The 11993-nt window shown below is 47.3% G+C and overlaps 1 protein-coding gene across 21 annotated transcripts in view; it reads right to left on the bottom strand.

Moving 5' to 3' along the window:
* Positions 1-216: 216 nt before the first annotated feature.
* Positions 217-11993, bottom strand: part of SLC37A1 (solute carrier family 37 member 1) — a 79802-nt gene continuing 68025 nt past the window's right edge. For all 21 annotated transcript variants that reach the window (XM_070597301.1, XM_070597299.1, XM_008535282.2 and 18 more), the window contains 3 exons: positions 3509-3606; positions 831-895; positions 217-323 (listed from right to left, as the gene is read on the bottom strand). In XM_070597301.1, coding sequence (XP_070453402.1) covers positions 308-323; positions 831-895; positions 3509-3606 — 179 coding nt within the window. In that variant the 3' untranslated portion in view covers positions 217-307. The remainder of the gene's footprint in view (positions 324-830; positions 896-3508; positions 3607-11993) is intronic.

Here is an 11993-nt window from a genome sequence, read left to right as displayed (position 1 = left end):
CCCGCGCTGTCACACGTGCCAGTGGCGCAGCTGCCAAGCCCCAAGAGTGCCCGCTCGCCCAGCCGTCTGTCCCGGGCTCAGCCTCGGCAGACAGCCCTGCTCACGGCCTCCTCGCTGCTGTCCTGAGCTCGCGGCTCGTCTGAAACAGCACCAGGGCTTCTCACGGCGACGTTTGTGTCTTTTCCAAGTGCATGTGCAAAAGGCAAGGTACATGAATCTTTTCAACACAGGGTCCTTTATTTGAACTTTTCCTTGAAGAACAGTATGTGGAGGACGGGCCCAGCCTCCCTCCACGGGACTCGAGAGCTCACTGTTCCTTAAACCTGAAAGAAGAGCGTTAAAGAGCAGCTGGTTACACAGCCAGCAACGGCCACAGGACAGACGTGGAATCCACGCCAAGTGCACAAACCCCCCGAGCGCCAGCCTCGCCCCGCTTCTGCTGGGGTCCTCCCAAAGCGAACTGGGTGACGAGTCTTACCGTCTTACTGCATCCCCACAGCCTCGCGGGGACACAGAGAGAGAAGAGGAAGAAGGGGGCGGGGGTGGGTGGGAAGGAGGCCAGGCGGAGCTCAGAGAGAACAAAGGAGGCCATCTGCCTTCCACTTTTCACTGAGATTTTGAGGAGAGATTGGCATCATCATATCCACCCTGAGGCATTTGTCAGGACAGGACAATGATTGTGGATGAGCCGTGCAATGACAGAGACAACCGGGGAGTTTCCTTTTCTTCCTTCTTTTAGGAAAGCCAGGTGTGGAAGGCAGATCAGCCAGAGTGACACTCCAGAGCTGCGCTTTCCTCACACGGGGAGAAGGGCCCGATCGAGGACTTACGGAACTTGGTTCCCCATTGCAGACCGCGGGCAGCTCAGCTCCTTGTGTATGAGGCGGATCAGGAACTGCACCCAAAACAAGGAGGAGACCCCCGTTATTGCCTGAGTAGATGAAGGGCGGCCTGCTGGCACCGCAAAGATGCCAGAGTCAGCCCCATGCCCATGGGAGCCCACTGCGCATCCAGGGGTCTACCCCAGGGAGACACCATTTCTTCAGGACACAGGGACAGCCGGCCTAAAGCAGAGCAGCAGGGAGCCTCCAGCCACCAGCCTGAAGGCCCAGCCTGATGGCTGCTGCTTATCAGTCCTGTGGATCACCACCGAGGCTGTGCTCCTGGAAATACGGCTTCAGCACAGATTCAGGCAGAACGACCTCCGGGTTCAAGTAAGATTTAAAATGAAATGACTCCAGTCATAATTTGTCAAAATTGGAAAAAGAAGATAAAGACAAGGGGACGCGCAGGGATGGTGACAGCGGGCGAGGCCTCTGAAAGCCAGCTGAGCGTTCACCAGCCGTCGCGCTGGGGGCTGAAGGAGCTGCCACTGGGACAGCCAGCTTTGTGGGGAAGCTTCTTGGCGAGCACCTGGCCCGTGGGACCCAGAGTGCTGCTCGGCGGCAGCCCCCGCAGTCCCGGTAAGGCAGGGCTGGCTCTGCCTGTGTCTGGGGCAGGCTCTTTTCCTTCAGATTCCTTTCCATGCCAACGGGCTCAGAGTCAGCTTACAAATCCAGACCAGTGACTCAGCGTCGCCCCAAACTTAACTGGTTTTCTTTGTGTCTGAGGCTGTGGATCAGCCTTCCCCGAGCGTGACAGCAGCCCCGGAAGAGCCCGACAGTGCACAGAGCCTGGGGCCTGGAAACGCGTTCTCAGGGAGTCCTGCTTCTAGCGGCCCCCACTTCTCAGAGGGCAGCGGGCGCTCTCAGGCCCAGGGGGACCACTGGGCCAAGAGGCTCAAGGCAGTGGGGGTACTGGAGGGGAGTTTTGAGGGGCTACTTAAAAACCCATGCAGCGACACAGGACAGCCTCAGTTGGAACTCTGGAGGGCAGAAACATTCATTCTGGATGTGCCGGGTGTGAGCTGGGAACCCTGCAGCTGGGCTGAGCTTTGTCCCTCTCAAATGGTTTCGGATTTGCTTCTGCCTAAGAACCAGATATATCACCTTTCAGGACCAATTTTACTCAATTTTTGTATATATTATGGAATATTTATATAACACAAGCTCAAAAATGAAAGCTCACTAGAGGCAGGTCCACAGCTAAAAATTCTCAGGAAAGATTGCCCCCAGCCTGGGGAACAGGCAAAGATGACATGGACGCTCGTTGTCTTCTGCAGCCATGTGCAAATGCACACCCCCCCACTGCGAGCACAGCCCTCTGCGGGGCCTGCTGCATGAGGAAGTCCCCGGTTCCCTCGCCCCATCTGTGCCAGCCCAGCACCTCGGCTCCCGTTCCTGGTGGCCACAACCACCCAGCCCTCGAGGCCTGAGACGGACAGCTGCCCGGGCTGCTCCAGCAGCAGCTGGCGGACTCGTCTGTGTTGCTCCACATTCTTGGGTCCCTCCTTTCTGAGGAGTTTAGCTAAGCATTTAAGAGGAAGTTTAATATATGTTACCCGGTATTTCTGAAATAGAAGAGTTGTCAGTCTTTGAATAGCCGTAATGATGGGAGTTTCATTACTGCTTAGTGCAAATGATCCGGGAACTTAACTAAAACCCTCAGGCCTCTCAAACAAATGATCTGAGGAACAGCCTTTTAAAACCTAACAGGTCCTTCAATTGGGAGTTGGTATTTGATTCTGTACGAAATGGGAGGAGCTGTGTTTTAGGGCTCCCTAGGATTAAAATATAAAACTTTCATTTAATTGATGGAGTTGATATTTCCAAAATCCTCAACTCATTTTTATTGGGATCCGGTTTTTTCTGGTGGAGCGAGAGGAGACGCGGGCCCCAGGTCTGGGGACTCTGCGTACAGGAGGACTCGCTCGTAAAGTACTGCCACGGCCACCCTCGCGGGTGTGCGCCCCACGACTGCAGCTTCACGACTGCTCTCCTCCATCCTAAAGAAAACCTCACACCTTCTCGGCACAGAGGGGCCTGGACACAGGGGCCCGGGGAACAGCGGGCAGAGACCAGAAGCACTCAGCGCCTGCCTCCGCGGCCTCGGCTCCTTTCCGCTCCTCCGTCCCTGTGGGTGCAGGGAGTCAGCCTGCTTCTTGACAGCAGGAGGAAAGCGACAATGGTAACGGCCGCCATTTAGGAGGCCAGCCATTGCGCATCATCTCTAACTCCCGCACTCGCCCTGTCGCTGGTGCCATGATCATGCCTGAGTATAACTATGGCAGCTTCGGGACAGAGAGGCCAAGGGGCCTGCCCCAGTGGCACACACAGCCGACAGGCGACGGGCCCGGGATTGACAGCCAGGGAGCCAGGCTCTTGGCCTCTAGACCATGCTGCCTGAAACTACAGAGCAACAGACCAACCTGCCTCTGCTTCCGGCATTTGTTTAAACCAGAAGGAGAAGGGGCCTTGGACCACGAACCTTTGGGGAGGCTGGGCTGTGTCACAGGCCCTGGCTTCCCTGAGCACGGCAGGGTCCACAGGAGAAAGTGTCACCAGTGTTTGGCTGGCATCCACAGAGAGGCTCATGAAAGGCTGCTTGCATCAAAAGGGAGCCGACTCACCAGTAAGGCACAGGCGTCCGCAAACATCAACATGTAGAACACGTTGTTCCATCCTGACGGGGAGAGGAGCCCGGCCAGCAGGGGGCCCAGGGCTGCTCCTGAAACGAGGCAAAGGGCGTGCGTGGATCTGTGAGGGACTCTGGTGCGCGACTGTCCCCAGCCCCACAAACACACAGGACGGTGCCCGACAGCCCCCTCATGGCTAAAGAAAACCACACTAAAACAACAAAACCGCATTCTTAGCTGTCACACGGGGGAGGGGTAAAAGCTTAATAACACTCAGCACTGGGGAGGGCAGGACCAACACCAGCTTCTTTGGAAGCAAATCTAAACATAGGTATTGACATGAAAACGTTCATTCTTTTGATCCAAAAAATCCCACATACACATTTATTATAAAGAAATCTGAATCTAATGTGCAACCTTAGATATTCTTCTGCTAAAAATATTATTTGGTAAAATATGAATAGGGTTTTTAGACACTAATAGCGTACCAATGTTAATTTCCTGATTCTGATAATTGTGCTGTGGTTATATCAGGGAATTTCTTGTTTTTAGGGAACACATACTGAATACATAGTTATCGGTAAAGGGGCAGGATGTCTGCAATTTACTCTTAATTGGTTCTGGAAGAAATACGCATGTGTATATTTATAACTGTGTATGTGTACATATACGTGTGTTATAAATCTGTGAGAGGAACGATAAAGTAGATGTAGTAAAGGTGAATTCTTTGTACTATTTTTGCAACCTTTCTGTAAGTCTGAATTTGTCAAAATAATTTTTGAAAAAACCTATAAAGACAAAAGGAAGCAAACAGTGCTGAACGCGCCGCAAGGGCCTGTCCGTCCGTCTAGGAGCACTGCTGCAGGAGCCCGGCTCTTCCTTTCCCAGAAGGGGGCTGGACCGGGTTCCCACGTCCCCGCAGGACGGTTTGCCGTTTGGGCGTGGGAAGAAGCATGGAGCCTCCAGCCCAGGTTACGACTGAGATCTGACCTCTGAGAGGTGGGCTTACCTGGGTCTTCCCTACCTCATACATCCCGAGAGTGTTTCAAGTGCTTACAAAGAGCACTTACTACTTTTGTGATCTGAGAGCCACTGCATCGGTTTTTTGTCACAGGAGAACTTCCAGGTAAATATGGCAGACTGCTCATGGGTGCGTATCTCTCCACCTCCCAACACCACAAAATGGACCACAACTGAGTTTAAAAATTATAAACCCCGAGAGACGGGCAGATGAGAGAAGGCAGCGTTCCTGGAGGATGGCATTTAAAGAGCCTGACAACCGACAGAGCTCCGGTTCCCCTAGCTGGGGGGAGACTCCAGCGCCTCGGCGCTCAGGCCTGCCCGTCTGGGCGCAGGAGGGCGGGAGGGAGGCAGCAGAAGAAAACAAGGCCGCTGGCGGAGAACTGGGACAGCGCCAGGAGATGTGTCCCTCTGCCTCCTCTGGCCCTGGTTCCTCATCCTTGATGTCACTACTGCGGCAACTTGCCCTCTGCAGAGCTTGAAGCAGAGGCTCTGGGCTCAGGGATACCAAGCCCAGTGCAGGGCAGGAATGAGGCATCAGCCGAGCACAGGGGAATGCCGGGAAGGCCACCAGTGTCCACCCAGCAGCACCCGCCCTCCCACACAATGACGAGAATGCTGGCAGCTAGGTCCACCCCGGGTACTGAGGGGTCTCTCCTCCTTGAGGTTCCAGTGGGATCCCACTACCTGAAGACCAGCAGTTGGCATGCCCACCCACACAGAAAGGGCTTCTAATGAGTACTTAGTGGCTCATTCTTAAATATGAATCTACAAGGGGATGGCCAAGAGGCACCTGGGTGTGAGGAAAGCCTCACTGTGAAAGCAACACACTAGCGGAGGGAAACCGACAGGAAATAAATCGAGGAGAAGGAAATTCCCTGGACATTATAACACTCTCAGAGAACTAACAGCAAATTAGAGTGGAACCATATGAAACTCCGACTTTCATATCTGAGAACAAATTCAACATCGGCAATTTCACATGATTCAATCTAACACACACTGCATCCAAGAAAAAAAAACTGGATGCACTAAAAGGGTGGAGAAACACCAATGAAGATGAATATTATGAGCGCCAAAATAAAAAGTTCAACAGGAAAGTTGGAAAGCAAAGTCAAGGACATATCTCAGAAAGTAGAAGAAAAGAACAAAAAGGCAGGCAGGAAGGGAAAGAAGAAAGAAAAGAAAATGGAAGGTTAATCCAGAAAGTTCAACATCTGACTAAGAAGTTTTCCAGGCAGAAAAAACAGATAGAGTAGGGAGAACTCATCAAAGGAAAAACAGAGCCCAGTTTCCCAGAGATGAAGGGTGTATGTTTCCAGACTGAGCAGCTGCCAGGGCTCAGGGCCCAGGGGATGAAGAAGTGAGCCCCCAGGAAAAGAAGTGGTCAGAAAGGAAGGCCTAGCCAAGGACGTCACAGATTTCTCCACGGTGACAGGGAAGCTGGAAGCCATTGGAACTCTGAAGAAGAAGGACTTTGGACCCAGAGTTGCATATCCAGACAGACTGTCCATCAAGCAAGAGGGCAGAATCCAGACACCACAGACCGCCCAGTTCTCCAATCTGCCTCCTGTGAACTGCTACTCAGGAAGCTTCTAGAAGACATTTTCCACCAAAGAGGAGTAAACACGGGATCTAGACAACAGGGCCCAATGTGGGCAAGAGATGAGGAATCCGTAGGATGCTGGGGAAAGCAGCTCTGGGATAAGAGCTGAGCAGCAGGTGGAGAGCAAAGCAGGGGAGGAAGGTGGCGGAGGACGCCCACACAGGCTGAGGCGTGGGAGGCTGCGGAGGGGCAACAACTGCCACAGAAACTCAAACAAAAGGAAAACATGAAGCATTCGTTAGTTTGGGGAAGAATGAAAATGTCCATATTAAAGATGTATAATTAAAGTTGAATTCTTGGCTCAAGAGCGAATGATATTAACACAGCCAGAGTACTGGATGGGGAGGAGGGAAAAGGAGTATGGGGGTGAAAGAGCCAGGTCCCCATCTTCCTTACTGGAAGGACAGCAGATACTGTCAAAAACTGATAATTCAAGAAACAGGTGGGAAAGACCAGAAGGAACAGGTGACAGTGACGGCTTCCAGAAAGAGGGGCTGAAGGGCATGGGGCAGGGGCCTGTCATTTTGCGTTATAATAAGCTTGTGAGACTATCTGGCTTCTAAAGTTACAGTATGTTTTACTTTGATAAAATAAAGATTAACCTGAAAAAATTCATGGCTCTATTTAATGGCTCTGCATAAAATATATCAGAACAACAAGGCTCGCAGCCTCCTGGGACGCCCTTCTAAGTGCTGTGGACGCACCAACTATGTCACACCTGTGCCACTAGAACCACACGGCTCTGTGAACTGCGAGAAGGCACTGGCGTATTTACAATTAGCCATGCTTGTCTCCATTGAAACCAACGTTTACACGTAGTAAACATTTGAACCACCTTGTCTCTGCCTTCTGTCCCACCGAGGCCTTTGTCTACAAGGGGTAAACGCCCTCGTGAGGGGTTTTTGCTGAACGGTGCGCCTCTCCACTCGAGCCTGGCTTTGCCTCTGTCTGGTTGGGAGCACTTATGGAGAGACACAATGATGGAGATGCAGTGGTGGACAAGCATGCGTGCCGTTTCCACGGCAACTGTCTCCTCAGGTCCTCGGGCTCTGGAGCTGGCAGGGCCCGGGAATCCAAGTGCCCACCAGCCCTCCGAGGGTAGGCGCTGTGGAAACCAAGGGGGGTTTGACGGCTCCACCATGGTCAGTACGTCGAGCAGGTTAGTGAGGAGGGCAGAGATGGTCCGAGTCGCCTCCTGCCATCCCTCCATGGGGTCAAAGGCACCCAGTGCTGTGCTTTGGTTCCTCCTATGGGGCTCAGAGCATGCCCTTCTTTACAGATGCAGATGACCCCTAGCCATGGATTTCTGCTTCCCCCTTGTTTATTTTTTAAATTATTTTTTATTTTTATTGAGGTTATAATAGTTTACAACATTGTGAAATCACTGTTGTAGATTATTATTTGTCAGTCATCTTATAGGTGCACCCCTTCACCCTTTGTGTCCACCCCCAACCCCCTTCCCCTGGTAATCACTAATCTGTTCTCTTCGTCCATGTGTTTGTTTATCTTCCACATATGAGTGGAATCATACGGTGTTTGTCTTTCTCTATCTGGCTTATTTTGCTTAACATAATACCCTTATGGTCAATCCATGCTGTTGTGAATGGGACCACTTTATCCTTTTTTCTGGCTGAGTAGTATTCCATTGTATATATATACACCACATCTTCTTTATCCAGTCATCAGTCGATGGGCACTTGGGCTGCTTCCATGTCTTGGCTGTTGTGAATAATGCTGCAGTGAACATAGGGGTGCATGGGTCTCTTTGAATTGCTGATTTCAAGTTCTTTAGATAGATACCCAGTAGTGGGATGGCTGGGCCATAAGGTATTTCTATTTTTAATTTTTTGAGAAATCGCCATACTGTTTTCCCATAGTGGCTGCACCAGTTTGCATTCCCGCCAGCAGTGTATGAGGGTTCCCTTTTCTCCACATCCTCTCCAACATTTGTTATTTTTTGTCTTGGTTATTTTAGCCATTCTAATGGGTAAGGTGATATCTTAGTGTAGCTTTGATTTGCATGTCCCTGATGAACAGTGATGACGAGCATCTTTTCATGTGCCTATTGGCCATCCGTATATCTTCTTTGGAGAAATGTCTGTTCATGTCCCCTGCCCATTTTTTAATCCGGTTGTTTGATTTTTTGTTGTTGAGTTGTGAGTTCTTTATATGTTATGGAGATTAACCCTTTGTCAAATATATGATTTGCAAAGATTTGTTCCCAGTTGGTGGGTTGTTTTTTTGTTTCAATTCTGTTTTCCCTTGCCTTGAAGAAGCTCTTTAGTCTGATGAAGGCCCACTTGTTTATTCTTTCTATTGTTCCCCTTGTCTGAGAAGACATGGTGTCCAAAAAGATCCTTTTAATACTGATGTCAAGGAGTGTACTGCCTATATTTTCTTCTAGAAGTCTTATGGTTTCAGGTCTTACCTTTAAATCTTTGATCCATTTTGAGTTTATTTTCATGAATGGTGTAAAAGAATGGTCTATTTTCATTCTTTTACACGTGGTTGTCCAGTTTTCCCAAAACCATTTGTTGAAGAGACATTCCTTTCTCCATTGTATGTTCTCAACTCCTTTGTCAAAAATTAGCTGTCCATAGATGTGTGGTTTTATTTCTGGGCTTTCAATTCTGTTCCATTGGTCTGTGTGTCTGTTTTTGTACCAGTGCTATGCTATTTTGATCACCACGGCTTTGTAGTACATTTTGTAGTCAGGGGTTGTGATGCCTCCAGCTTTGCTCTTTTTTCTCAGGATTGCCTTAGCACTTCGGGGTCTTTTGTTGCCCCATATGAATTTTAGGATTCTTTGTTCAATTTCTGTAAAGAATGTCATTGGGATTCTGATTCGGATTGCACTGAATCTGTAGATTGCTTTAGGTAGAATGGAGATTTAAACTATGTTTATTCTTCCAATCCATGTGCATGGAATGTCTTTCCATCTCTTTATGCTGTCATCAATTTCTTTCAGGAAAGTCTTGTAGTTTTCATTGTATAGGTCTTTCACTTTCTTGGTTAAATTTATTCCAAGATATTTTATTCTTCTTGTGATTGTGAAGGGGATTGTGTTCTTGAGTTCTCTTTCTATTAGTTCATTATTAGAGTATAGAAATGCTACTGATTTATGTAAGTTGATTTTGTACCCTGCAACTTTGCTGTAATTGTTGATTACTTCTAATAGCTTTCTGATGGATTTTTTAAGAGTTTTCTATACAAAAGATCATGTCATCTGCAAACAGCAAGAGTTTCACTTCTTCGTTGCCCAACTGGATTCCTTTATTTCTTTTTTTTGCCTAATAGCTCTGGCCAAGACCTCTAGTACTATGTTGAATAAGAGTGGTGATAGTGGGCACGCCTGTCTTGTTCCTGTTCTGAGAGGGATGGGTTTCAGTTTTTATCCGCTGAGTATGATGTTGGCTGTGGGTTTGTCATATATGGCCTTTATTATGTTGAGGTACTTTCCTTCTATACCCATTTTATTGCGAGTTTTTATCAAAAATGGATGTTGGATCTTGTCAAATGCTTTCCTGTGTCTATTGAGATGATCATGTGGTTTTTGTTCCTCATTTTGTTAATGTGGTGTATCACATTGATTGACTTGTGGATGTTGACCAAGCCCTGTGTCCCTGGTACAAAGCCCACTTGATCATGGTGTGTGATCCTTTTAATGTATTGCTGTATTCGGTTTGCCAATATTTCGTTGAGGATTTTTGCATCTATGTTCACCAGTGGTATTAGCCTGTAGTTTTCCTTCTTTGTATTGTCCTTATCTGGTGTTGGGATCAGGGTGACGTTGGCCTCATAGAATGTGTTAGGAAGTACTCCATCTTCCTCAATTTTCTGGAATAGCTTGAGAAGGATAGGTATTAAATCTTCTTTGAATGTTTGGTAGAATTCTCCAGAGAAGCAGTCTGGTCCTGGACTTTTATTTTTGGGGAGGTTTTTGATTACTATTTCAATCTCTTTACTTGTGATTGGTTAATCTATTAAGATTCTCTTTCTTCCTGATTCAGTTTTGGGAGGTTGTAAGAGTCTAAGAATTTATCCATTTCTTCTAGGTTGTCCAATTTGTTGGCATATAGTTTTTCATAACCTTCTCTTATAATCTTTTATATTTCTGTGGTGCCCATTGTAATTTCTCCACTTTCATTTCTGATTCTATTTATTTGAGTCTTCTCTCTTTTTTTCTTAGTGAGCCTTGCTAAGGGTTTGTCAATTTTGTTTATTTTCTGAAAGAACCAGCTCTTTGTTTCATTGATCCTTTCTACTGTCTTTTTTGTTTCAATTTTATTTATTTCTGCTCTAATTTTTATAATTCCACTCCTTCTACTGACTTTGGACTTTGTTCTTCTTTTTCTAATTCTGTTAGGTGTAGTTTGAGATTGCTTGTCTGAGATTTTTCTTGTTTGTTGAGGTGAGCCTGTATTGCAATGCATTTCCCTCTTAGGACCTCTTTGCTGCATTCCAAATGAGTTGCTACGGTGTGTTTTCATTTTCATTTGTCTCCAGATAACATTTGGTTTCTCCTTTGATTTCTTCAACGATCCATTGGTCATTCAGTAGCATGTTGTCTAATCTCCACATCTTTTCCCCTTTCCCAGCTTTTTTCTTGTAATTGATTTCTAGCTTCATAGCATTATGGTTGGAAAAGATGCCTGATATTATTTCAATCCTTGTAAATTTATTGAGGCTTGCTTTGTTTCCCAACATATGGTCTATCTTTGAGAACATTCCATGCACACTTGAGAAGAATGTGTAACCTGCTGTTTTTGGATGGAGTGTTCTATATATATCTATAAAGTCCATCTGTCTAGCTTTTCATTTAATTCTACAATTTACTTGTTGACTTTCTGTCTGCATGATCTGTCCGTTGGTGTTAGTGGTGTGTGGAGGTCCCCTACTGTTAGTGCATTGTTGCTGATATCTTCTTTTAGTTTTGTTAATAGTTGCTTTATGTACTTTGGTGCTCCTGTGTTGCATGCATATATATTTATAAGTGTTATGTCTCCTTGGTGGACGGTCTCTTTTACCAATATACACTGCCCCTCTTTGTCTCTCTTTACTTGCTTTGTCTTGAAGTCTGCTTTGTCTGATATGAGTATGGTGACACCTGCTTTCTTAAGTTCGCTATTAGCTTGGAGTATCGTCTTCCATCCCTTCACTCTGAGTCTGTGTTTGTCTTTGGGGCTGAGGTGTGTTTCCTGGAGGCAGCATATTGTTGGGTCTTGTTTTTTAATCCATCCTGCCACTCTGTGTCTTTTGATTGCAGAATTCAATCCACTTACATTTAGAGTGATTATAGAAATGTAGGGGCTTAATGCTGCCATTTTATCGCTTGGTTTCTGGTTCTCCTGCCTTTCCTTTGTTTCTCGTCCCATGTATTTTGGACTACCAATTCAAGTAGGTAGTTTTCTATGCTGGTTTTCCTTAGTTTTCTCCTTATTTGCAATTTGTGTCTCTGCTCTGTTTGTTTAGAGGTTATCCCCCTTGTTTTGAAAAGAATATCAAGAAAAAGGTGTTTTTTTCACATAATTCATAATTTTCCTCTTTTTAAACTCCCATCTTCTGCTTTAAAATAGCAACCAGGGCCACCAGCAGAGCTCCAAATTTGCTTTAAGAAAAGGGTTTGACAGTGGAGTTGGACTGACTCAGACAAAGGCCTCTGCGGGACAGAAGGCAGAGAGAAGGGTGTTTGGTTACACAGTGCATGAGAACCGAACTCAGCCCAGGAGTCTCCTGACTTCTGACTGAGTGTGTCTTCCAGGCTGTGGAAGGTTCTCGTGTGCTACGTGAGCTGGGAGAGCAGCGACCTGCCCCACACGGGGAGAGCTGTGTTGCCTGCAGATGCCCGTCCCG

This window comes from Equus przewalskii, chromosome 27 (genome assembly GCF_037783145.1).
Source record: "Equus przewalskii isolate Varuska chromosome 27, EquPr2, whole genome shotgun sequence".
Taxonomy (NCBI): Eukaryota; Metazoa; Chordata; class Mammalia; order Perissodactyla; family Equidae; genus Equus; species Equus przewalskii.
This window is presented reverse-complemented; position numbering and strand designations above follow the sequence as displayed.